At 45.3% G+C, this 26,776-nt stretch overlaps 1 protein-coding gene and 1 long non-coding RNA gene across 3 annotated transcripts; one reads left to right on the forward strand and one right to left on the reverse strand.

The window, feature by feature from the left end:
• Positions 1-1,497: 1,497 nt before the first annotated feature.
• On the reverse strand, positions 1,498-21,200 carry GJA5 (gap junction protein alpha 5). 2 transcript variants are annotated; one of them, XM_061453952.1, is made up of 2 exons: positions 20,768-21,200; positions 1,498-4,386 (listed from the first exon to the last, which is right to left on the reverse strand). In XM_061453952.1, exon 2 carries the CDS (start codon positions 4,331-4,333, stop codon positions 3,224-3,226), a length of 1,110 nt encoding a protein of 369 aa, XP_061309936.1. In that variant the 5' UTR covers positions 4,334-4,386; positions 20,768-21,200; the 3' UTR covers positions 1,498-3,223. The 2 variants fall into 2 exon arrangements, with proteins under 2 accessions (XP_061309936.1, XP_061309935.1); XM_061453951.1 differs by lacking the exon at positions 20,768-21,200 and adding an exon at positions 15,538-16,295.
• Positions 6,531-20,426, forward strand: LOC133269543 (uncharacterized). The gene is made up of 2 exons (XR_009743487.1): positions 6,531-6,680; positions 20,217-20,426. It is a non-coding gene; the product is annotated as an uncharacterized LOC133269543 (long non-coding RNA).
• Positions 21,201-26,776: the final 5,576 nt, after the last annotated feature.

Consider the following 26,776-nt stretch of genomic DNA (forward strand, 5'->3'; position numbering starts at 1 on the left):
ATCTGATATGACAAGCCGGCCTCTCTGCTCACTGGCCGAAGTAAATGTGCTCCTACTGTGGTGTGATAACCTGCCCAGCCTTAACAGTTGGATTCCAAGAATCACAAGTTTATGCTCTGTCAGCCAGTGTGAACATCCATCCATCAACTATTCCCCTCTTGCTATACCTATAAGACAGAACCAAGGAGGCATTAAGAAATGAGTGGCAAAGGGAGATTATCTGCCTTGATACATGTATTCTCTAGGCTGGAGACAGGTGGGCTGGTTGTATTCCTGTGATCTCAAAAGATCACCAGAACACCACCTGTGAACCCACTTGGATCTTAAAGGTCCAGAATGGCATAGAGGAGTTCCTTATCCTCATTTTTTGGTTATACTTTGCTCTCCAGCAGAGACTGTAGCTTGGAGTTCTTAAATTTTGGGCTATTGCTTTTTATAAACCAAGAGCAGTTTATTAAGCAAGGCCTGGGTTAGTGCTTGAGTGGCCCTTTGAAACAGTAATATTCAATAGACAAGCTTTCCAAGGAGCGTGATTCTGACTTACTCACTGCTTATTTCTCCCAGCAAATGTCACTCTAAGGTGCAGATATGCTCAGGGCTGTGCACATGCCGACTGAAAGCCCCAGGCCTGCAGGACAAATCCTGCCTCCTTGCTGCATTTTGTGGCTCCTTTCTGGTCTGAAAATCCACAAACCACAGTTGAAGGTGCCCTCACTGAATTCCAGTTTCATTCCTTATGCCCCCTCTCAGGGTCCTTGTTGGGACCCAGTACTTTACTGGTCTCCAGCTTCCCAGCCTGCAGAGTCCCATGGGATGGGAGACTGCGTGGAGAAAGGAAGAAAAGGCACTTCCTTTGAATGGACAGGGGAACCAGGGTCAGAAGGAGGGAGCCTGTGAAAGTTGGAAAGTGGGAGCAGGGGATTAAGTTCAGAGAAGAGGGCATCAGCTGGGGGAAGACAGGATTTTCTTTGGTCTGGGCAACTACATCCTAAGAGAGCTGAGTACCCACAGGAACTCTCTGCAGAGATGTGTAGCAGTGGATTCTCAATGTCCCTTAAGACCTTTTAAAAAGCCTTTTGGAGCTCTGTTGCTGCATGGACAAACAGTCAGATGCTCAGGGTTTTGCTACCCTTTCCCTGCTGAGTTGGCCTCACGCTGCAGGTGGCCAATCTGGGTGCAGAGATGTGCTAGGGAATGCAAGAAGGGAGCGTTTCTATTGCAAGAGAATGGAAGCTCTGCAATCTGGCCAGCTCTTCCCACTCTTCCTTGGTAATGCAGAGGCAGGCAGGGGAGCTGGAGGGGGTTTCTGTTAGCCAGTCAATCAATCATTTCCCCATGTTTGTTATTTATCCCCCTGGCTGAGCCCTCCTCTCAGCCCTGCCACTCCAGTGATGAGGATTTCTGTGATCTCTGAGCAGCAGAGGCTGGCGGGCAGCCTGGTTGATGCTAGCAGCTCGTTCTCAGCCACGTGAGAGGAGGAACTTCAGCAAGGAGAGATGGAGTTAGAACTTTATTAGGAGAAACTTAGGCACGATTGACTAAAGTCTCATGTTAAGGAGAGCACGAAGGTCTTTCCAGAATTAAAAAATACACATATATAAAACACCTTACAAACAAAAGAAATGGTTTCCCCCCTCTTTGTGTGAATGTGTATGCATACATACAGGGAACTGTACCAAAGCTAATTATGTATCAGGAGCAAGGATTCACAATCCCTTTCGGTGGCCTTAAGAGAGGGAATGGCTCAGTCCCCTCATAACCTGGTCCTGGCCATTCACTCATACAGCCCAGTGTTGGGAAGCTGTGTCCCATGTCCAAAACAGCAGTGCAGGGTAAACAACAGGGAGCAGCTTAGCTCTGTTTAGCAAATCTCTTTAAAAGAGAGATGTCAGCTCTGCACTGGGGTATCTGGAGTGGGAGCTGCCTACAGATCTCACCCACCAGACTCACTGTGCAGTGTTGGGCCCCAGTGGCTGCTCTGAGTAGTTACAGAGATGGGAAAAGCTGGTCCATGGGTGGTTTCTTACACAATATACACTGTGGGATAGAGTGGAGATGAAGGTGACTTGATGGCAGAATAGGGGCTTGCTGCGAGGACAAATGGCTTGGCTTGCATTGGCTGGCTGGCAGGCTTGAGAGAGCAGCCAAGATGTGATGTGCAGGACCTGGAGAGGACTCTTGCTTCTGGCAAAAGATGCTGAAGTGTGTTAGTGAGTTAGTGAGGAGAAGACACAGGCCGTACCTGTTATGCAGATAATCAGAGGATTTTTTTCTCTCAAGTTGGCAGCTGGCAGCACCCTTTCAGCAGCTTTCAAGTTGCTTGAAAGATGAGTTTTAAAAGGGAAAAACCCTCTTTGTTTCCACATGATAATTGCTCTTTTTTACTAGTGAGTTATCTGTTCTCACAGGAGACTATTTCTGTTAATGGATGTCCTGCTTAGAATTGATGGCCTAAGTGTCTTGGGAAAACTCCCTGGTCTTCATCAACCAGTCATCTAAGTGATATCCCCCGGGGCCAGTCTGCTGTGCTGACTTAGGAATGAGGAAGGGATTCCAATGTTAGACACAAGGCAGCTGTGCGTGGGGGCCATGGACATCCATGTTTATGGGGCACTGTTATATATACAATGTCAAAAAATTCAAGTAGGCTTTATTGTATAGGTAAACTGTTGTAAAATATCTGGGCTCAGGAGGAGAAAGGGAGGGTTAGAAAGGCTGAAAACAAAGCAGATGAGAAAGTCTTTCAGAAGGCCTACCAGTGTGTTTCTGCCTCCTGCAGGTGAGGGAAGCTTTAGCTCTGTATAACTGCCAAGCTGATGTGGTAAATGTTGAATAGACACAAAGATGTAAGGAGGTTGAGGTTCAGTTTGTTGAATACAGTGTCACAGCAGATACCTGCTGGTCAGCCTCAGGAGTCTGCTGGCCTGTGCTCTTCTAGGCTGAGGATGGTGAATCTCAGATCTCTGTGCATCCCATGATGAAAATATGGCTTGGAGCTTCACATCTTGAGATGGGTGCTTTTCTTCAGTGTGTGTCTCCCGGTGGCTGTCCCTGCCTTAAGCTGTGACAGGCGCTGTCTGCGATACAGCAATGATGTTCACTGGAAAGGAGCAAGAGGGTGTTAAAAAAGAGCGAGGTTAGTGGCAAAAGTCTGGAGTCCACTTTGCAGAAGGTCCACTAAGTGCTGAGACTGCTCCTTCTTCTCATCCCTCCTAGAGCCAGGTCACACAGACAAGTCATCTGACCTTGCCTTGCTGCTGGCACGGCTGGTCTTGCTGAACCGACGCTTCTCGTTGAAGTAGTTCTCAGGGAAGGTGGGTGCTGCGCACTCGTTGGCCACCTCTGGGCTCTCCGAGTAGCTGGACTTAATGAAGGGCCCTTCACCAGCAGCATCATCTTGGCCATGGACCCTCTCGGTGGCAAAGTTGGCAGTGTTCTGCTGGGAGGCCATCTTATTGTTGAAGGGGCTGATGAACTTCCCGCTGGGACTTGACAAGCACTGGTTAAAATCTGGTGGAGGAGTGTACATCTGGGCCCTCTCTGCTTGCGGGGCAGACTCCAGTCTGCCAGGGACTGTGCTGGGGCTGGGCTTGTAGGATCGGGAGCACCTCTCTTTGGCTTTCTTCCAGCCCAAGTGGTACAGCTCGGCCAGACTGAGGAATAGGGAGAGCACTGCCACAGCCAGCATAAAGACAATGAACACGTTCTTCTCTGTGGGGCGGGAAACATAGCAATTGACGGGATGGGGGCAAGGTGCCCTCTGGCAGATATACAGGGTCTCCAGGAAGATGCCGTACAAGATGTACTGTCCCACAATGAAGGCCACTTCCATGGCTGTGCGAATCAAAATGCTATAGACGTAGGTGTTCAGCAGACTGCCCCTGAGTATGATTTTGCCTCCTGATTCATCCCAGCAAGACAGTTCAGCCTTCTCCACCACAGCAGACTTCTGCTGGTAGTATGTGTCACCATTGTTCTTCATCTCACGGGCCTCTAGTTCTGCTTCCTTCATCTTCCTCTTCTCCTCCATGCGCACTGTGTGCATCGCATGGCCCATGTACACCAGAGATGGGGTGGAGACAAAGATGATCTGGAGGACCCAAAACCTGACATGGGAGATGGGGAAAGCCTTGTCGTAGCAGACGTTCTCGCAGCCAGGCTGCTGGGTGTCACACATGAAGTCAGACTGCTCATCCCCCCAGGAGGACTCTGCTGCTGTGCCCAGCACCAGCATCCGGAAGATGAAGAGCACAGTCAACCAGACCTTCCCTACCACTGTGGAGTGTTTGTGAACCTCCTCGAGGAACTCTCCCAGGAAACTCCAGTCCCCCATTTCTGCTTACCAGGAGGGATGAGAGATCTTGGAGGGAGAATCGGGGACAGCGTCTGTGGGAGAAAACAGAAGACTGGTTCTAAGGAGGGTTAGGAAATGCTCAGCTGGGAATGTGTGGAATGAAATTATTCATTTTCTGTCAAAGGAAATGTTTGTATTTGATATGAAATGATTAAGGTGTGGTTTGATGAAAACTTTATCTTGCATCCACTGAAAACAATGCTTTGTTGTGTTTTTTTTTTTTGTTTTTTTTATTTTGTTTTTTTTTGTTATTTGAATTCAGCTACTGAAACAAAGAGTGATCTTTTTCACATAGCCCAACTACAATCTGTTAAATGGGCTGCTAAACTTTGAGGATGAGCCAGATTTATTCTTGGTTCAGAAAGCTCTTTCGCTGTGGTCTGCCTATTGCATCCCCTGTGGACTGTGTAGTTAAATCATCTGTCTGCAGACTGCTCTCGGGATTCCTTAATGGGCTGATCCCCTGGGAGGGAAGACTGGAGTCTGCAGCTTGGTCTGAGCAGTGCCTTGGCACTTTCATATGTTTCCTTTGTGTGACACCTGCACTGACACCTGGGACATATAGTGCCTGCAGCTCTGGGCTCAATGCCACCACCGAAAGAAATGCAGAGAAAACCTTTCTGTTGCCCACCTTTGCCATAGCTTTTGCTCTGATTTTGCAGTGTCACCAGTTGCAAGTGTTTCATTTACAAATTGCCAATGTTTCGGGGAGCGTAAAGACATTGATGAGCTGTGCCAGTCCTGTAAACCTAACCTGCTGCCTCCCTGTCACACCTCTCTGAGAAGGAACTGCTGCACAATCTAAATGGCGGATCTTGCTCCCTCCTCTTAAGCTCCGAGATGAAATTCACAGTTCAAATTACAAAGGCAAAGAAAAAAGCCTCCTTTGAAGTGCCTCCCAAGGACCAGCAGCTCCTGGGAAGTGCTGTGGTAGGTGGTCTGATAAGAGGAAAGGTTTGGTGGGCTGGTAGTAAGATTGCAAAATGAAGATGTAGGAGAGCCCGTTTCAGTCTTGTTTCTGTCTCTGATGGACTGTTTCTGGCCAAGTCACTTAACCTCTTGGATAAAAAGAGAATGATGAGTTTAATCCTTTTTTTGTGGAGCTCTGTGACAGTGCTTGAGCAACCATCTGATCCAGTTATACTCGCCATACTTACCTTCCCCGGGCACTGCAAAGCTCTCCCTTGTGCATGAGTTAAGGGCAAGGTGCTATAAAGTATGCAGTATTACCTTGCAGATAATGTTCTCCCACAGTCACTCTTTTTGAAAATATAATTTTAATAAGTAAATGAGAAACTTAATAATCACCATAATGAAATAATTAAAGCACTGGACTCTGTAAGTCCCAAAGCTGTAGGGACCAAGTTGCTAACTCTCCTTCTTTATTGTCCCTTGTGTTGTCTTTAAGAGCCAATTATTTTTACTGTGCAAAGAATGTCTGTGGAGAGTAGACACTGTTAAAAGCTAAAAATTTACTGCAGCAATATTGTGTAGATTTGCTGTGAGCAAAAGCTGGAGAACAGAGGGGTACCCTTGTTGGGGGAATAATATCCCCTCCTCTGCTCATGTAAGTGATATAATTCAATGTAGCAGCACACAAAATTATTTATGCCATCTATTGTTTCTGTGTGGTGTCCATCTGCAAGGGTGGATGCAGAAGGTCAAAAGTTGAATCCTTAAACTTCTGGTGCTGCTGAGGTAAGGAAAGGTGAGGACTGCTCAGGTGAGGAGACAGGGAGGTGACCACTTGCTACCCTATTGCCTGTCAGAAGCTGTGTGATGAGTGAGAAGGGGTGTATGAGGGAGCAAAGGATGTGCTTTGCCTCTCTCCTGCTTCAGCAGACATATTGCAGTTGTGCTGATGTATATCCTGGTGGCTGCTTGGCATTTGCAGAAGCTTTCATCGTGCTGCTAGCCCAGAACTGGAGGAGCAGTAACACAGAAAATCAGCTAGTCTTTTCTGACTCCTCTTGTCTGCACTGGCAAGTGTGTGGGGCTGTCTTAGCTTCTGAAATGGCTTTAGTGCAGTTAGTGCATTCTGGAGAAATTAGCATATGGCTTCATCCTGTGAGCACCAGGCGATTCAATGCAAGCAGATAAATCAGTGATGGGGAATATTTACAGGCTGTTGCACTGAAATAAGGTTTTGTTTTGTTTTGTTTTGTTTTATTTTGTTTGCCCCAGACCCAGAGTACAGACAAGGCACCATCCACCTAGAGTTCGATGTACAGATGTGTCCGACATCGCTATGCTGTAACACAACTGTATGCGTGGAATATTCCTTCCAGTACAGCATGACCAGTGGTGAGTGTCCTCATTTTCCCAGGTGAGTTTATATTGTTTGCAGATGCCCCTGTTGCTCCTGCTGATGGCTGCCTTTTCTTGATTCACCTTGCTTGTTAGGGTAAAAATGGACACAGTTCTCCCTGGGTGTGCCCAGGCTGTTTTCCTTCCTGCCATGGTGTCCTGGGTTCAGTCATTTTTCTCCTTCTTAGTAGCTGATGCAGTGCTGTGTTTTTGACTTTCAGCCTGGGAACAGTGCTGATGACACCGATGTTTTTCGTTGCTGATCAGTAATGTTTACTCTGACCAAGGACTTTCTGAGTCTCATGCTCTGCCAGAGAGGAGGGGAAGCCGGGAGGAAGCAGAGACAGGACACCTGACCCAAACTAGCCGAAGAGGTATTTCATACCACAGCGTATCATGCCCACTATATAAACTGGGGGCAGTTACCTGGAAGGGCTAGATCACTGCTCGGTCGAGCTGGGTATCAGTCAGCGGGTGGTGAGCGGTTGTGTTCTCTTCCCTTGTTATTTCCCTTATCATTATTATTATTGGTGGCAGCAGCAGTGATTTGTGTTACACCTTAGTTACTGGACTGCTCTTATCTCAACCTGTGGGAGTTACATTCTTTCGATTCTCCTCCCCATCCCTCCAGGAGTGGGGGGAGAAAGGGGGGGGGGGGGGGGGTGAGCGAGCGGCTGCTTGGCTGGGCTTAAACCACGACACATGGGCATGTGCAGTCACAAACTGAGCACCTCTTTCCATTAGTTCTGCCATGGTCAGGTAGTTTGGGGCTTTGGTATGGCTTGTTTTCCCTAGGGAAGGCTACTAAACCAAGGCACTTGCAAATTGTAAAAATCAGTGTGTATGGAACACGAAGTAAAGAAAATGTAAGTGCAAGGAGTCTGGAAATAAAAAATGTTAATGGATCTGAGAATAATGGTAAATCACCTGCTTCAAACATACACAATGTTTTCTAAGAGGATGTAAAATCAGAAGGATCCAAGGCTAGCAGCCACATACAGCCAGATAATAGGGCCATTTCCTCTGCACTTTGCTGCTGGCTGTTGCCACAAGCTGTTTAAAGGACGGGCTGCCCAAGGATGCCTCCTGATCATCCTGCAACAGCTCCATAGAGAGCAGAGGTGGCTGCCACAAGGGGGTTGGTGGCCATAGGAGAGCAGGTTTTGGAAACCAGAAGGGCTTTCCCTCCTAGAGCAGTGGTTTTTGTCTGGCACGTATTTAGTTATTAGCCATCTCTTCTTGCAATGCCAGATCAAGGGCCTTCTAGAGCAACAGAAGAGAGCATCTCTCTGCTGCCAGCAAGCAAAGAAAGATTGTTGTCATCTCCTGACAGCTTTTCCTGCCTTTGACCTAGCCTTTCTCCTCATGGCTTTACTAGTCTTGGGAATTTTCCACATAGCTCCCTTTCCTCATTCCCAGACTACTGTTGTCCTTACATGCTTTGTCCTCACATGCTTTGTCCTCACATGCTTTGACCTCTCAGTGTGTGCACATCTCTGGCCTTTTATGTTCCTTCTTTGGACTCAGTTGGACAAATCTTGTCTCACTCTGGTGTGACTTGGCGAAAAACACCTCTGGGTATATTTGTGGGGTCTCGTCACTGTCTTAATACCAGAGTCATGCATATTCATGCAGAGCTGTGAGCTGTGCCACTGCCTGGCCATGCTTGTGGCTTGACAGCTATCTGCTGCATGTGCATAGTCACGGGATCTTGGCACCGGGAAATGCGTATGTGACAAAGCCCAGTGCAGCCTGGCACTAATCCATCGACGTGGCCATCCTGGCTTAATCATCACCTGGAATGCTGCTAAAGCTGTGGAAACCAGAGCATCACACCACAGGCTGGGCGTGCGGTCCACTTAGCTCCAAGCTGCCTTGTGACTGCCAAATTCCATGATAAAAATACCCCAGTGGGGTCAGCACCCGCTGGTGCACCAGCCATGGGCTGTTCTCCACCTGTCCCTTTCTGCACTACTTTTTTTCTGTGGGAGGGGAAGCATCTGCTGCTCTTGGAGCTGCTTTTCCTATCCTCTTGGTGATGTGACATGCTCTGAAGGACATGTGAGCATTTTACATCGCTGCTGCTTGCTCCGGCAGGTGTGCTCCCTGTGGTGGGACTCATTGGCATGTTGATAAACATCGAGGAAATTCACTACAGAGAGCCAGGAGGGCTATTCCTGTGTGGTCATCTTCTTTATATGAGTTTATTTCCACAGGGATTCTTAGGAAGAAATTTTTCCCCTTTTCAGAAGACAGGCAAGACTATCAGCAGTGATATAAATAGCTGAGCTCAACACTTCATGCTAACTTTTCCCACAAGGAAGGTGACAGGAGGTCGCCATCTCTGCAGGATGTTTCTAAAATAAAGTGGAGAGCTTGATTATGACAGTGGTTCTGCTCTCCCTCGCTGCGCTGACCTATTGGCAGGTCCCAGGGGCGCGTGAGAGGGTCCCTGAGGAAGGCTCCTTTGTGCGGTAGAAGTGCGCTTTCCAGCAAGGGGGCAAAGCCCCAAAGTTAAAGCCATTTTATTTTTGCCCAATTGATATGTGTGATTTTCTCAATTGGATACAGAAGTGTGTATCTGATAGTTAATCAGGTGTCCCAATGAACTGGAAGTCTGGGGCCCAAGATGTTTTGAAGAGGCTTACACACCAGACATAGGTGTGTGTGTGTGGAAAACATGCAACAAGTCCATCGTTTCTGAGCTACTGAATGGGGAGGTAGCCATCTCCTTTTAGGTACAGGGCACATGAGAAGTGGCAGCCCTGTGTAGTGGAGCGTCCAGAATCGCTTGTGGCCTGCCTTCCTCCAGCTGTGTCACCTCATACCAGGTCCAGGGCAGTGTGTGGCACAACAGAGAGCTGCTGTGGAGGGTATGTGGGCCAAGGTCTTTCCCCGTGTGCTGACACCTGTCAGGCTGCAGCCAGACCCAAGTGGTCCCTACACTTCAAAACTGCCCGCTCACACATGTACGTGCTTAGGAAGGATGCTTTCAGCTTTGTGCTGGAGATTGCTGCTTTGCTACACAGCTCTACCTTCACTTAAGGATCTCCAGCCCCCTTTTAGCAGTAGATGCTGTCATCTTTATCTTGCAGATTGTGATCTCTGGGGTAAAGGAAGGGCAAACTCCTTGTTCAAGGTCAGTGTGTTAGTGGCAGTCTGGGAACAGGGGTTGCAACTTGCAAACTGGTGTCCTTTTTTGTATGCAGTAGTGCCTCTTAGACTTGGTGATAGTGACACAGCACTGGTTCTACAGCGCAAGAACATTTGTTTCTAGAGACTGCAGCCCTTCTCTCCTGTGCCCCAGGATAACACTGTCTTGGTAACCTGAACAAAATCCCTCTTGTTTTGCTAGACTTCTACAGCAGGTGCACCTGGAAGAACCAGAGGTTCTCGTTTGTTTGTTTTTTTTTTGTGCTTTTCTAAGGACAAACATCTTGTTATTGTTGGCAGAACCTGCAGCCATAGTCCGTGCCCAAAATGAAGCAGACTTTTCAACATACATATACAGTGCTCCTTTGTTGCCAGGACCTGGTCAGGAAGCACACATGGTTTACAATGTTAAAAGATGAATGAAATTAGAAATGCACTGTCCAGCATGGGTGCAATGCTTTGAATTGCAGAGGCTTTTCATAGCTTTGTGACATAGACCGATGCTGAAGCCCACCTCAGCCTAAATTGGCTCCTTTATATGTGTATACAACAGGCAAGTAATGACCTGTTAGGAATTTTGTCCAAGCACCTCTGGCTTCATATATGCATGCATGTGGTTAAGTTTCTGCCTGAAATAGGTCATTCTTTAGCCAAATTAGTAACTCTGATCTGCACATGGATCTGGACTAAATAGGCTTTAACAAAAAAAGACCAAGCAAACCTGACATGTTCCCTTCTAGTTCCTTGGATTCAAAGTCTTGTGCTGAACCAGTGTAGGAAGAGTGACTGTCTCCAGTGCTCAAACCTTGCAGGAGAAGGCAGAGCTCTGTGTTAACAGTTCCTGTCCTAGGAGACAGACATCGAATGCTTCTCATCTCTCTGCTCCTCCTGAGTTCACTGTAATTTCTGAACAGGTCACACTAGTATCCAGACTACTGGTCCTGCTTGCAGTTGCAGACAGCTTGTTATTCCCTGGTGAGCTGTGCTTCCCTCCTCCTCTCCAAACGTGGAAAATCTCAGCATTCACAAAAAAGTGAGTGGGTGAGAAGATAAGGGAGTTGAATGACCTGTCACACACACACAGCCCTGACGCACGGAGACCCAGGCAGAGGGAAATCACTCAGCACCTCCAAGCGTGTACATCAGGGATGTGTTCCACACACAGATGACAATATTATGTAGAATAGTTTCACCTGAAGTGGTGGTGAAGCTGCAGACTCTGATTAGCTGAATTTTTATTATTTGCCTATCCAGGATTTCTAGTGCTTTTTCTGCCCCTGCCCTTGACCAAGGTCAAATTGTGCTTTCATATATCAAAATATTAGGGCCAAGCTCTGCCTGATGTAGATGCAGGAAACCAAGTACAGAAAAGACCTCGAACTTAGGTAAGTCAAGCTGAGGAATGAATTTGTCCCATTGTGTTTGGAAGGCCTGCATCAAATAGTTACATGATGGTGGTATCCAGGCTTACGCTTCACATGCAGGGAATGCTCTTTAATTCTCTTGGGATTCTCTCTGTCTTAGAGAAAATTAAGTCCTTAGAGAGCTCAACAAATGTGACAAAACTGAACTTGGGATAAGCTAAATGAAGGCTCAGATGTGCCTTTGCTAGGAAAAAACATCAGTTCTCTCTCTGATGTAAATGTTGCAAAGAAGCCCAGGGGTATTACTCCTTAACTAACCAGATGAAGAGCATCCGGTTCAGAATTACAGACCTTGGTGCTCTTTCAGTTTTTTTTTATCTTTACAGGGTGAGGCAATCATATATGAATATACAGAGGATGATAAATTGGGCAGTGCTGTACACAGGAGAGGAGACAGCCAAACAGGGCAGAGGGAGCTCTGGAAAACAGAAACATCCTGAGAAATTTGGGGGCTGCTGTAGTAAAGCTGTTCCTCAGCAATGCTGAGAGAAGCTGATCTTAAGCACTGCTTTGTCAGTTGGGGAGGCTGATATGAGGAGATGTGGCAGTGATGGCAGGCATCATGTTGGGCCCCATATAGGAGGATAAAACCTGCCTACGTGAATTTAGGCTGAGTAGTAGACTGCATGAGATACAACTTGTTATAGCATTGAAATAAAACAGACTGGAGAGGGAGAGGGCTCTCATTCACTTTTCACATCCTTTCTTCCCTCCTCGCTGCCTGGTGTCTCCCTGCCTATTGCTTCCCCATTGCTCTCCTACAGTCAAGTTCCCCCCGCAGAGCTTTGCCTAACGTTTTTAGCAGTTTTGACCACTTAACTCTCTACAGCACCAAGATTGCTACTGCTTACAGCTTTAGAAAGGTGGAATTTTCAGTGACTATCTGCTTCCCACTTAGTACCACCTTGTCAAATCTAATTTCTTCCTTCTTTCAATAACTCTGTCGGATTCTCTTCACACTCCAGCTCCATTGCTGCATCCTTGCCTCAAGTATTTAATTTCTCACCCAGGGTGAAGTCTGGCTATAGCCTGTGAGTGGATTACTTTATATATTCAGTGTATGTGTATAGATATATATATCTCTACGTATATATATATGCATGCCCCTTCCCCCTCTTTTAAAAACAACTAACCCAGAAACAGAGAGTTAGGAAATGCTGAAGTTACTGTTTTCAGTAATCTTAATTCAATCTCTTTGTGCCTGTACCTCATAGCTATGAGTCTTTAACCACATCCCCACATTGTCACCTCATTCTTTGCACAGGATGCTTGCCTTTTTCTGTGCCAGCCTGGCTGGGGCTTTCTTGAACAGCAGCTATTCAGTGTTTTGTTTTCTCCTCATTGTTCAGTGGGTGGCCTGTGCCTCATTTACTGTACATTATTCAAGTCCAGTTCTAAAGAGAGAATTATTAGTTTCCTCATGGGTTTTCCTATGGCTTTCATCACAACAGTATCTGATTGCTTCACAATTATTAATTGACTTATCATTACCACACAGAGGTGAGGAGATTGTATTAGATCAACTTTACAGCTGAGGAACTAGGGCAATGAGAGATTCAGATAAAAAAAAGTTCATTAATTTTGGAAGCTGTTTTGTGATATTGCTAATCTGGGTTGGTTTTTCTTTCCAGTCTACTTAACACTGTATGATGTACGTTCAAAGCAGAGCTCTGTCTGGTTAATGCTGGAGTGGGAGAGTTTATCACTTCCACCAGTTGGACCACATCTAGAAGTCAGATATCCAGAACAAGAGATACCACTGAGGGGGCATTTGTGAGGAAACACAGCTTAAGCCATTTGCCCCATCATGAATCCAGAAAACTGGAGTAAGAAGCAAGAATTAAACCCAGTCCCCTTGGATGGCTTTATCTCATTGTAAACTGGAGGCAGTTTTTCTCCCATCCCACTGTTCCCTCCTTTCTTCACCAGACATCTGAATGTAGCCCAAGGCCCTGGAGCTCTGCAGCAGTCGCCCTGCTGGACTACTTCACTTCCCGAGAGACCCTGTGCCCTGACCAAGGCATCTGTTAGCTTTTCTGCTTCTAAGGGAGAGGAGTTTCATATGGAAATTCTCAAGGCACGTCCGTAATGAGAAAGATACCGAAGAAAGATGGAAATGTAAGTGTAACCCCCTTAGTTCTTATATTAAAACCAACTGGCCCCTCTTTAAAGATATGCTAGAGAGACTTAGAAGCATGCATCTCTATGCTCAATACTTACTGTGTGGTTTGAATATTTCTGTTTCAGGAAGGAGCTGGCATGCTGGAGTATTGTTCATAGAGGTCTCTCTGTTGCTTATCAATAGACATAAAATTAATATTTTGCCCCCTCACTCTTTATGAATTGTTAGCCAAAGATTGAAGTTTCTCTGGTGCCTCCCAGGAACTATTTCTAATTTTAAGCGTCTGTCCTTGTGCCTCATACAATAGCACCCGAGGTGTGGAGCAGTCTCTGAAATGTTCTCCCCAATGACACGACATAGTGCCGAATCACTTCATTCCTTCTCGTCTATTTTCAATGCTGCGAGATAAGTCAGAAAACAAGGGCAAACGTGCAGGATGTGTGAAATCTGTCTGAAGGTCAGAAAGAGAAGAGAGGCTGGGGTATGAAGTTCTCTATTTTTGGGGCAAGCCTTAAATTTTTCATGTGAAAGCCCATAATACTAAAATGTTATGATAATATATACTGTTGAGTGGAAAAAACCAACAACTCCAAATAGTTATGGTAGCAGGAATACTTAACATAGTTCCCAAGTGACTGGAACCTGATGAGTATTTTAAATCCGGAAGCCTTGGGAATTTCCCCAAACTACTGTTCTGCTCCCAAGGAAAGGAGGAAGAAAGTTAGAAATCTGCCCTCTTCTCAGTAGATTTTGAAGGGACCAGCAAATGCAGATTCTTATGGCTTCTGGTGCACATATTGAATGCTGTGAGGCTTCTGCATAACAGTTTAACCCACTTCTAGCTGCACATGCTGCTATAGCATATATATGCAGACATATAATGTCAGCACACATGTATTACATGTGTTAGTTCTTTAGCCTTAAAGAGAGGATCACATAGGCAGCAGTAGGGAAAAGCTCTCACACATTCTGCTTCAGCATAGTATTTTGATGAGTTTATTGATGAGGAATTGTTCAAAGATTAAGGCTTATTCAGCCCATGACTTTTGTAGATGAGGTTTGTCCAGAAATGCTTTGTATGTGATCCTCTGATGGTTTTTACAGTACTTCAAGGACAGAGGCACTGCCTCAGTTTACCAGAGCCATTAAAATCAGTGCACCACAAAGCTCATTAGATGTGACAAATGACCGGTAAAACGACCCTTTAGGAAATCGAAGGAGCTACCACAGATCAGAGGTGACAATTAGCAGGCGACCTCTACACTCATTGTGATTGCTTCTTTCCAGGTGCCTGTATAGGGGTGCTGTGTTTTCAAGCTGGGCTGTTCTTTGAAACATGCAGTGGCAATGCTAGAAGTATTAAATTATGAAAATATAGTTGAATAATCATTCGAAGTGCAAAAAGGGGGAAAAAAGTGATGAGGCAAATGAAAAGAAGCAGCAGCTGCTAGTGGGAGAGGGCGTTTGCTCCTTTAGGTCTGTGTACCTCTTTGAGGCTGCCCTGGATAGTGTCGGGATGGAGAAGAAAGGCATTCCCCCCCGTGGTGTGTGCTGTATGGGTGACTGGGAGATAGGAGCAAGGCACTTCTCTACATTTGAGTTACATTCCCAGGCTCCATGTTGCATGCCAGCCAGGATACAATACTTCCAAGGGAAAGAAACTGCAGTATTTTGAAACCATCCTGCACACTTTGGAATATAGGTAGCTCATGCAGACACTTGGTGAAGTGTTTATACCCTGAGAGCCTCTCATAGGTAAGGGTTCCCTTCACCACTCTCCCCTGAGCAGCCCGACAACACGCTGAAATGGGATCTGACAGAAACTGCAATTTGCACATTAGACTGTCTGAGGATACTTGGGGATCTTATCCTGCTTTCCGGTACATTGAAATCTGTCGGTATCCATGTTCAGTGCAGGGAGGCTTCCTCATAATTTCTGTAGCTGCATGTGGCAAAAATAGTTTAATTCCTGAAATGTCCCAAGCCATTACTATTGGGAATGCTTTGGAGGGAAATTGAAAGAAAAAGTTAATTTCTTAAGTTATTTTTGGCCATCCTTCTTTCCCTGCCTCATCAAGTCCTCTTCTCCCTTCATGCTGTTTTCCCCTCGAGTGTAACAGCTTGATCTGCCATCGATGCTTCTGCAGTTCTGTTATTCCCCCCTCATGGTTACTTACCTGATTTCCCGTATCTTGTCTTCTGTCTCCTCTCCTTCCTTTAGCACTTTTACTTTCTGTAGTTGAGTTGGACACCTTGTTCTTCTCGGTTGCTTGGTTTTATTCCTTTAATAGGTCCTCTCTCTCTTCCCGTCTTTCTCCACCCCCTTTCTGTGTCACTTTCTGTCTTCCCCAATGCCTCTCTGCTTTTCCCCCTCTTCCTTCTTCACCTAATTTTCTTGTCTCTCCCACACCCTCCAGCTTAATCTATTTTCAAGCCTAGTTTCCTGTTGTTTTCTCTTTAAAGACCACCCTCCCCATTCCCAGCCTCTCTCCGTGCCACCCTCCCCATGCCGACAGGATGCATTCACTGCTGGCTTTGCGTTGTCCCTTCCAGTTGCTGCTACCACTGTTCCTTGCACCTCCTCCCCCTGATAACATGCTATGGTCTAAGCCTTCCTTAAAGCTGGGGCAACCCCACAATTACACCAGCCAGACCCCGGGAAGCTTTTTGCATGCAAGACATCAATGAAATACACTTTCCTGACTCAATCACACTTAGTTTGGCAAAGCTGAATTCATGTGGAGCAGAGACCTCCACCTCTTCAAATAACATAGGACTTGCTCTGCTGGCTTGGGTCAGGGGCGCAGCACAGCTGCAGCCTTGTCCCACAGGGCACTGGATGCTTCCCAGGAGGGTTTTACTGATAAATGGAGAATAACCTGCCTGTCAAGAGAGGTGTTTTTGACACAACAACCCACCACCACCTCCTCACACCAGCACAGTCTGGTGCATGAGCATTTGGGCCTTTCTAAAATTTTTTGGCACATTAAGTGTCTGAAGGTGGTGTATTTCATGTATGTGTCAAGTTGAGCCTCTGACTTCTGCACATCAGGCCCTAGAGAAGAGGCTGAATCAGAGATGCCTCCTGGTTTGTTCAAGGCTGGTCTCAAAGAGCCAGTGTGAGAAGAATGAGATCTGCGCAGAACACTCTGCTGTTCTGAGGATTGGCTTGCTATGCACAAGCTTTGGTGGTTGTCCCTCCAGCAATCCTTCCTGGGCTAGGTATCTCCCATCCAGAACAAAATTAGCCAGAGGTCCCTATGCTGGTGTAGATCATGAAGCAAAAGCAGTTCAGAGACTAAAACATAGAGCTGTCAACTCTTCTAATGTAATCATTGTTCTTCCACTAATTTAGTAGCCCCTTTAGTCTCAAGATGGAAAGGCAGCCTATGCAGGGACAGTGCTGGGCAGAGGCCACCTCTGGAGGTGTGTCCTATATGGACACTCTCACTTTGAAGTTAAGACTGCAACTCCTTTTCAAGAGAGCTGAATCCTTGCTGATGGTTAGTGCAGGACACACACTTCACAGCAAATTTCCATAGTAGCTTAATGAGCTCCTGGTGTGGAGAAACCCACAGTCGTTTGCTTAATTTCTAACTTTAATGAAAGGCCCTCTGTGACTTCAAAGAAGACAGGAATGTTTTTGGAGTAGTTTCTCCCTCTCCTCCCTGGCAGTTGCATATCTGTGATGGAATTTCATGGGAAGGAGAATATCGCTGTGCTCTTTTATCTTTCTGGAGTAATTTCCTTAAGGCATTATTTTGTAAATTCCTGTTGATTTTATGCCAGTGAAATTGCCAAGGACTTTATGATAAAGTGTCCAAAAAAAGGTGTTAATAATACAGATCTAGCTCACAGATGGATTTGGGATAGGCTAGGGATAGGCTTGTCAAGTGTTTCTCACGTGCTATAGAGAAGCAGGTCCTGTGAGTGAGCTGTCTGAAACGTAATCGCTCCCTGCATGGCTGACACTTCGCAGCATGCTCAGGGTAATCAGGTCTGATTCTCACTGCTCACTCCTTTGTGTTCCCTCTCCTGGTATTGTTCCTGTGTGGCATACTCATTCTCCTTTAGAGTTAATCTCTGGATCCAGCAGATAACAGTCTGGTTCTGTTGAATGAATGAGGGAGGGGAGAAGGTTTCTGTCCAATGCATGCATCATGCATGGGAGGTAACTGTTTCAAGCTCTTTTTTGGTGATGGTGGTAACTGTTTGAATTTTGGTGCACGTAAAGGAAATGGGTGGAGGCAGACAGAGAGGCAAAAGACAGAAAGGTGAGCAGATATCTTGTATGGACACCTCAGCCAGACCCTCAATAGGCTGTCCCTTCTCTTTGCTACTGCACCCCCTTCAAGGGAAAACAGAGGTGTCATGGCAGCTTCTCCAGCTCCACAGCTAGAGAAATAGCTGTTTTCCCACTGGTAAACTGGGAAGAAGGATTTTTCCTCCCCTCCCCAAGAGACTGCTATGCAAAACTTGTATGACTTGAGTGAGGAGAGCAAGTGAATGCTCCCACAGACGGTGGGAATGAGAACAGCTGACAGCTTGCCATGTGCAGCTTGCAGACCTCAGCAGTTTATGATGCTGTGGAGCAGATTTTGAAAGAAAGGAGAAATAAAGCCAGGAGGTAAGGGGAAAATAAGGCAACATGTACCATCTTTTGATCAGGGGTAAATAGCTTTCTTGGGGTAAGATCCTTGACCCTCTAGGTAAAAGAAACATAGTGGACCTTATCTACCTGGACTTCAGTAAGGTGTGTGATAGGGTGTCCTAGAAGAAGCAAATTAGTGGAAAAGATTCAGGTGAAGAAGACAGGGATTATTAGAGAAATCCTCAAGTGGGTAAGAGGCTGACAGAACTGAGACACCAGTTCCCTAATGGGTTGAGGGGAAATGATTTGTGAGGCTGCTCAAAAATTGCTCAGGACTGAACTTTTTAATATTTATGTTAATTACCTTGGCACCGAAAGTAGAAATGCTGATGAAATCTGCCGAGGGAAAGGAGCCAGAAGGTGGATTCCAGCACTAGGAGAGTGGAACTAGTGTGATTGAGGTGCGGTTAAATGGGAGTACAAAAAGTAAGTCACACACTAGGGGAACTTACTGCTCAGAGAGTATTAGAAATCTCTCTTAGCAATTGGGGGTTCCTAGTTAGCAGGACTGAGGCAGGGAAGAGCCCTGGGTGAAGGTCACCAAAGGAGGAGATACCAGTGATGCTATGAGGGGGTGAAAAAGGCAAGTGAGCTTTCAGGACACAGCAGTATTTCCAGTTGCAGGGAGTGAGATAAATGTGATCCAAGAGGATGTGAGACCCCACCAGAATAGTGTGTGCAGTGCTGCTCACCCACATTCAAGATATTCAGCCTGGAACAGGTGCAGAGAAAGGCAACAGGGTGATCAGAGGGATGAAGAGGGTCTCTCGGCCAAGAGAATGTTTAGTTATCAGCCACAGAAATGACTGCAGAGAGATGCATGAGCCAACTGGAAAATAGATGCAGTACCAGTTTGAGCTTTTCTGCCTTAATTATTTTGCACTGAACTTCATGCTAGTGCAGCTACTCAAAGTAATTAAAACATGGTGTGATGTGCCTGCAGGGTGAGTAATATAAGGGAACTTAGTTACTTAGTCTGGCAGAACAAAGGTTAAGAGAGAAGAGAGTTGCTGCCTATAAATGCTTTTAGGAACTGGGGTTGGGAAACTCAGTGCTAGAGAGTGAGGATAGCAACATAAGCTAAAGGGCAATGAAAAGAATAAATAGATATAAATTGGCCATGAATGAATTTAGGTTGGAAATCAGGAGGTTTCTAAGCAACAGAGCAGGGAAGGAGGTGCTGGAACAGCATTCTAGTAGCACAAGTGACAGTGGAAACCTAATGAGATTTAGATCAGAGCTTAGTAAGTTTAGAAAGGCCATTTGTTTTGTACTTGCTTGTTATTCAAAGGGATTGAATCCGATAAGCCAAGAGGTCCCTTTTTAATTTTATTTCCTGTATTTGCCTTATTGCCTTATCAGAGATGCTTCCTTTCACACAGAAGTGAGGTAAATCCCAAACACAGTTTGTGTGATGAGTTTTTTGGCATTGATCCCATGGATATTTAATGGAAGATTCATTCTGTGTCAGAGATTTAAACTAACAAAAAAAAAGCAAGCCAACACAATGCATACAGAAGGTCTGCAAGTATGCGGTAGTATAGATGAGAACTCACTTATGAAAGAGCTTCTTCACATAAATCAGATGTTCTTGAAGCCTCTGGCTTTGCTGGAAGGATGTTTCTAATGTGGGTAGATGCTGTCCTGAGATTTGAGAACTTCAAGAGGCTGTCTGAAGGGAAAATGTTTTGTACTTTCCTGCCATTACTGAGGACTTCATGCTTTGGGAGGATATCAGATTTACTGCATTGGGAATTGTCAGTAAAAACCACCACCCAAACACAGTTGAGACAGAAACTTCTTGCATGTATTTAATCGCTGATGTCTGGCCACAGCACTGTACTTATTCTGATTCTTCATATTGTCCTGTGTTGAGCAGGCACCTCTGGTACCTTCTCTAAAGCACCAACGGATGCTACCTTCCTGGTGAAACATTTTATCTAAAATCCCAGTGCATGAGTAAGATTGAAAGACAGGAAGGAGAGGGAAGTTCTTTGCTATACATTAGACCTCTGGAGACAGCTTCCAGGCATCCTCCAGCAGGAGACAGATTCCCAAGGACAGGCTGGGCCCAAGGGAACAGGAGTAGCGTGTGACGATGGGCCCCTGAATGAGGGGGAACAGTTTTATAGTTACAGTTCCTTATTTAGTGAACAATCCCAAATAATTCCATTATAAATGGATGTTTTCCACTCCCCATCTCAGGGTACCAAACCAGTGGATTGAGAAAAGAGGAAACAAAAAAGAGCAAGGCGTGAAATGTCACTGCATGTCAGCCTCATTTGCCAATAAAGTTTTCAGCAAGAAAAACTGGAAGAGGATTCCATCTCACTGAGGAGAAATGACCATCTATCCCAAAGAAAATGCTTAGTTGTCAGCTTTATGCTGCTGGAAATAAAGCACGGCACTCTCACAGCTACTGCTTCCAGTTCTCAACTCTGCAGCATCTCTGAGTAGTTGAGAAGTGCTTTGTAAATGATAATGCAATTACAGCTCCTATAAACACTCTCCTTGCTTTACAGATGGAGGAACCAAACCGTGAAGAGCATAAAGGATTTGTCCAAAGAATCAGCAAGTCATTTTCAAGCAAGGAGTCCTCATCTACCTAGCCACCAGACATTCCTCGTCTTGTAAACTTCCAGCTAGATGAATTGCTGCTTTACAAAAATATATGTGTGCATACATACATATATATATATATACATATATATGTTTCCCAAAGTGAGAAGAAAAGAGAAGAAAGAACAGACCTTTACCTCTTTTTGCTGAGCCTGCACAGGTAGAGGGAGGAGCAGGTGAAGTTGGCTGAAGTTTGAGCTTTATCACAGCCCCTTGGTCTTGCTGGAGCCCACCTTTCTGTCAGTGTTCAGCTCCCAGAAGAGATCCGTGTCTGAGGGAGGACACTCTGGACAAGGTAAAGCTTCCAGGAGCTCAGCCTCTGACACTGGCTCTCTGGATGGAGATTCCCTCAAGCCTGGAGGACTGATGCTGGGGGAGACTAGCTCCCGAGCTGTTCCTGACATGCACTGGCAGCTGTCTGCCTGCTATTCTTTTAAAGAGTCTTCGTGGATCAGGATAAAAATGTGATCTTACGCAGGCGGCATTGTAAGCACAACTTGGCTCCAGTTCAGCTCTTCCTCTGGCTCCCAGCTACTCTATTTTTATTGAAGGAATTTGAGGCTATCAGAAAGGAAGTCAAATTGTTTTAGGAAAACAATAGAAAAGCAACTTGAAGTTTATTAGCTTCCTGCCCAGGGCCTGGGACCAACTTGTCAAACTTATTAGAGCAATGGCAGAGCTATTTATTTAAAAGGGCTAGTGACAAGACTCACAGTTTCATTCCTGTTTAGGCCTTGGTGAAAACAAAGGAAAGCCATAAAATAATATCTGAAAGGAGCAGATGGCCAACTGGTAAATGGTGTAAGTAGGGTTGGCCTGTGGGCCATTTGTGGTGTTCACCAGTGCAATGGGTTTTGTGTAATTTTGTTGTTGAATGAATACCTGGGCTTGCATTCATAGGCTAGCCCCAGCACCCCAAATTCCTTATTGTGGCTCAGATTTACAAATGGAAGCCTTGCACCTAAGATTACAAATTTGGCAGGAAAAGGTCTTGATTTAGAGCTACCGAAAAAAGCAAAACAATACAGCAGGTCTGCAGAAGAGTCAGGAATAGAGTCCAGGTGTCCTTGATCCTGTAGGACCACTGGAGCCCCCCGACTGTAAAAATTATTTATATCCTTCAGAAGCAGCTGCAGTCTGCTTCCCCTTTCAGCTACCCCAAAGTAGCAGTGCCATTAAGTCACTGAGAACATGCTGGCATGCGTCTGGTGAGAAGAATGGACAGCCAAACTATTAGACTCAAAAGCAGACAATGTCCATGCTGCCTGAGCCTTCCTTAGGTTTCATTGTTTGTAAGCAAACAAGAAGAGAATAAACCAAGTAACTGAGAAGCATTTACAAACTCTGCTTAATGCAAAGCCATATCCCTTTTTTATAGTGCTGTCTGCTGTCTAACCTGCTTCCAGTGAGCATATAGGAAGAACTCACCTCTCCTTTCAATGGTGCAGTAGTAGTCTCTAGAAAGTCAGGCGCTGAGAGGTACTGATCTCGCAGAGCTATGCACACAAGCTTTGAACAACTCAGTAACTGTTTTTCAGATGAAAGAATTAAAACCCACCTCAAAAATTATCTTCCTTCTCCTCATTAACTTAACTAAAAGTGGGAATGCAAAGATGCAGTTTTCTCTGAGGCCTAGGGCAAAAATGCATCTTGTATTGGCAAGTGGTAGAAAATCTCCCTTTAATTTATCCGGTTAGATGCTTATAAGAGGGTCAAAGTGAGTGCATGATCTCTGGAATGGCCTAAGAAACTGGATCTTAAGTTGGCAGTTTTAATGTAAGTACAACAATTTTGCATTTATTTAAGGTATTCTTACAGCTTTTAGAAGGTTTCTCTAATTTCTGTCCCTCTCAGATACTTCTTTGGCAAACAAATCATCCAAAGAAGCATACAGAACAGTGCAGCATCCTAGTTCATTAGAGTCCATAGATATTTACTTAATTTCACTTACATTCTTGAGTTGCATTGAATTCAATGAGATTTAATAGCCTGGAACTTCAGCACCCTCCATTGCCAGCCAGGCCAGCTTTGCTGGGGGAATTCTGAGGCAGAGGAAGCTAGTTGATATACCTCTCAGTTGCCTCTGCCATAAGGAATGACACATGCAGATCACATGGTGGTGTGGCAAAGGAAGAGATTTTATTTGCATTTATTTGGAATCTGTGTCACCTGGGCTAGTATCAATTCGCACTTTGTTCTAGTAACTAGTGTTTCAACCCCAGATATATGCTGTGAGAGCCTTTTTGTTGGACTCTTGGTAGTCCCTAAGGCTGGGATCCTACAAAGACTCGATCATGTGAGTAAACTGATACAGATATAGCTTGGGGCCATTTGTGTGGGTAAAGGTCCCTCTGTGTATAAATGTCATAGACTGGAAAACGTTGTAGATTATTGAAGCTCCTGTTTTTATCACCAAGAGCCAATGTGGTTGCTCAGAAACTCCTGGGGTGGCAGAGGCTACTAGCAGGCTGGACTCATGCATGCTGGGGGACCCCTCACCCTAGGAGGTTGAAGCATGCTGCCATGGACAAGGGGTAATGGGTTTAAACTTAAACAGGGGAAGTTTAGATTGGATATAAGGAGGAAGTTCTTTACTGTTAGGGTGGTGAGGCACTGGAATGGGTTGCCCAGGGAAGCTGTGAATGCTCCATCCCTGGTGGCGTTCAAGGCCAGGCTGGATAGAGCCTTGGGCAACATGGTTTAGTGTGAGGTGTCCCTGCCCATGGCAGGGGGTTGGTACTGGATGATCTTAAGGTCCTTTCCAACCCTAACTGTTCTATGACTCTGTGATTCTATGTAGTGCCACTGCCAGCACCCAGTTCCTGGTATGTGCTCTCTGTATCATGCTGAGGTTAGGTAGCTGTGCTGCTGTGAGATCTCCCACCTCTAAAGCTTGAGCCTTTAGGAAAAGGCTGCTTAAGCAATATTGCCAGTGTGGAAAGAGCCCCCAGCACACTTACCATAAAGCAGTCTAACTTTGCTGTGGGGTAGAAGGACCTCAGCCTGCTCTATACTCTTCTCCTCAGGAGGAAGAGGAATCAGGACTTGAATCTGCTCTGAAGGCCAGGATCTCTAGAGCTTTCTCTGGAAGCCAACTTCAAAGGAAGAAACAGTAATAGGAATTGAGGAAAGAGAGATGTGTGTTTAGATGACAGTGAGTGAAACTGAAAAATAAACAGCCTGATCTATGGAAGGATTCTCAGATGGTGCTTACTGCTCTCAGCCAGCTTGTTCTGTTTTGTGATGGTCTGAAAGCATTTTGAGACATAACCTCTCATCTAAAATTAAGAACTTAATTAATTACACAAATTTATGAGTAATGGTTCTTCTCACCAATTTTGTGATGTGTGTTGGCGGGGTTCTGGAGCGTTCTGTAAGCAATGCAAATTACAGCAAATGGAGGGGGCAGGAGGACACTGCTGGCCCAAGCAGATTAGAAGGGTACATTTTATGTCAGAAGACCAAATGCCCATGTACTAAGCATGCATATGTGCATGCACACATATGCACATAGAATAAAACTACATTTCTTTTGCTGGCAAGAGCTCACGAGCTAGACCAACTCCCAGCAATGTTGTGGTGCGCAGCCTGCTGGGAACGTGCCTTAGAAGGGGCTTCCCTTTCCAGAGTGTGCCATGAATCACATTTCAGCAGTGCAAGGGAAGCAGGCAGCCCTGCTCCTTCATGGTGCATCTTCTGTGTGGCAGCAGAAAGGCAAATAGGCTCACAAGGATATATTAGGCAGCTACACTTGTCAGCCTGGTATCCTGAGTATTTGCTAGCGGAAAGCTGAGAAATGGTTTGTATTCAGTTTTGTTGTGAGGGTGAAGGATTTGGTCAATTCAAAGCTCCTCATTTGTGTTTCTGGACACCTGGGTTTCCTGGTTATATGCTGTCTGCTTGACTTCTTCCAACAGCCCACCCCTGCCCAGGAGAGGTTACAGCCTGCAGAGGAAGCAGGTGTGTGTGTTAGTCACCTACTACCACAAAGGCAAGGAAGTCAGTGCCCTGGTTCCCTGACTGAGGCCGTGCAGTCAATGCTCATGTTTAAAGCTATCAGGGATTTAGAGAAGGCTAGGAAATTCTCTGAGCACCGAAGTTCCTGCTGAAGGCCTAACATAGGGTTTTCCCCACTTAGCTTTCCATTGCATTTCATTTCAGTTCTCACCCTTTGCCCCTCATATATAGAGTAATGCACTCGGCTCCGATCCTAACTGCTGACTACTCCCCATAAACCCAGGCCTTGCATTCTCACTGGGTCCTCCACACACTGCAGCTTCTTGTTTTTAATGCTAGTGGAGGCAAAGCTGAATTGTGCAAAATTGCTGGCCTATACCGAGATGTTTCAGTTGTGGGTTGGTGTTGTTTCTTCTTTCTTATTTGGCGATTGGCGGGTGATATCGACATGTGCTCACACTAAGGTGCAAGCCTTACCCTTGTGTAAGCTCATGCAGAAACCTGCTCAAATAAAAGCTGAATAAGCCATGTCATCAGGTTTGTGTGTGTTTGCTGATGTTTATTGTTTTCCCTAAAATGGTGGAAAAGGAAGTAGTACTTAAACTTGATTGAAACAAGTTAAAGTATCTGTGAATTCACTGGCTTTGAGCTGAATCTTGCAGTTTTGTACTCAGATACAGAGTTTGGCTTCTTGATGGGAAAACTAAATTTATTGTCCTTAAAAACTACTCCTGCCCCCAGCTGAGATATGACAAAAATAGATGTTAAAATAATACACTTCTTTTTTTCTGGTTGGGCATGATGGATTTTAGTTTTCTGTGTGTGTGAGAAACAGAGATGCTTAAGCAATGCATGTTAGTAGAATAGATGTTTTTTGCATGTGATACTCACTTGGTATGATGTGGGGCTTCCTATAATTATCCTATGCCTGTTGGAGTAGAAAAGTAAATTGGTTCTTTCAGACCAAGAGGAACTCAAGACTCATTTGTTGACAATGAACTATTTAGGAGCGTTGTCACCAAACCAGTGACACCACAGAATGTTCCCACTGAAAGAGCACTTGAGAATATGAATTGCAGTGGTTAAAAGCCATGCAAAATCACTCATAAGAAGCATAGAACAGGGAAATGGGAAGCCTTGCTGTCTGCTGTTCTCACACTTTTTCCCCACTCTCCTCTCAGGACAGCTTTGTGAAGAACCACATTTCTCTCTCAGGGAAAGTAACAATTTAACACAGCAAGGAAAGAGGTTTTGCGATGTGCTACATGAAATGATGACGTATCACTCAACTAACATATGGTAAAGTGTTCTTAAATAGCCTCATCTTCCTGCATCAGCATTTCTAACATCAATAATTTTATTGGTAATAATGAGTGAGGTCTGAGATTTGTTGGAGGGGGATGGATCACTCCATCTGGGGAGAAAATATAAAGGGTATATGAAGTATGCTGATAGAAGAATGCTGAGGCAACATCACAATTACTGAGCTAAGAAATGCGCACTGATTTGCAGCTCCCAAACTGTTTTGAAAACATGAGGAACGTTGCCTTGAGAGTAGTTGCTGGTGCTTTAATGCATCGGGTTCCTAAGAGCTGGAGAACTCCCCAGGTGCCACAGTCCAGGGTAAATCTAAACCTGACTTAAATGTTACTTTCTCCTGGAGCTCCTGTGGCTGCCCATACTGGTCACATGAAGTACTTTCTCTTGCAGTCAGTACAGCCTTTGAGAGAAGTTCTTCCCCACTGCTATATCATAGGTCTGGGCAAACCCAAGCCAGTCTTCCTTTCCAGTCAGATTCTTACCAATCCAGGTCACACAACTTTCCTTTCACCTGAGCAGTCCTTTCAAGTTTTCCTTCTCTGCTCAGAACTGTGTGATTATCCTTGCATTAAAAAAAGATACCTTGAGAAATCACTTCATACAGTTAAAAAGCACTATTTTCCACTCTGAAAAGGGCCCACATGGGAACTCCAGCACAGGAATGACACAAGATTGTCTTTCAGCTACCAAAGTAATGTGAAATAGTAGCCTGCAGCTGTGTAAGCAAATTGACCATCATTATAGGAATCCATGCATGGGTCAGTGATGATCTGTGGAGTAGTATCTGGCCTGTTTTGTGCAGGCAGTCTGCTTGGTGCTGAACTGGATGGGAACTTGCATATAGCTGTGAGATGGTTCAGCTATGGAAA

This window comes from Pezoporus flaviventris, unplaced genomic scaffold, assembly GCF_033815535.1.
Source record: "Pezoporus flaviventris isolate CSIRO_AGI_PZ_B2104156 unplaced genomic scaffold, CSIRO_AGI_Pfla_v1 ptg000015l, whole genome shotgun sequence".
NCBI lineage: Eukaryota > Metazoa > Chordata > Aves > Psittaciformes > Psittacidae > Pezoporus > Pezoporus flaviventris.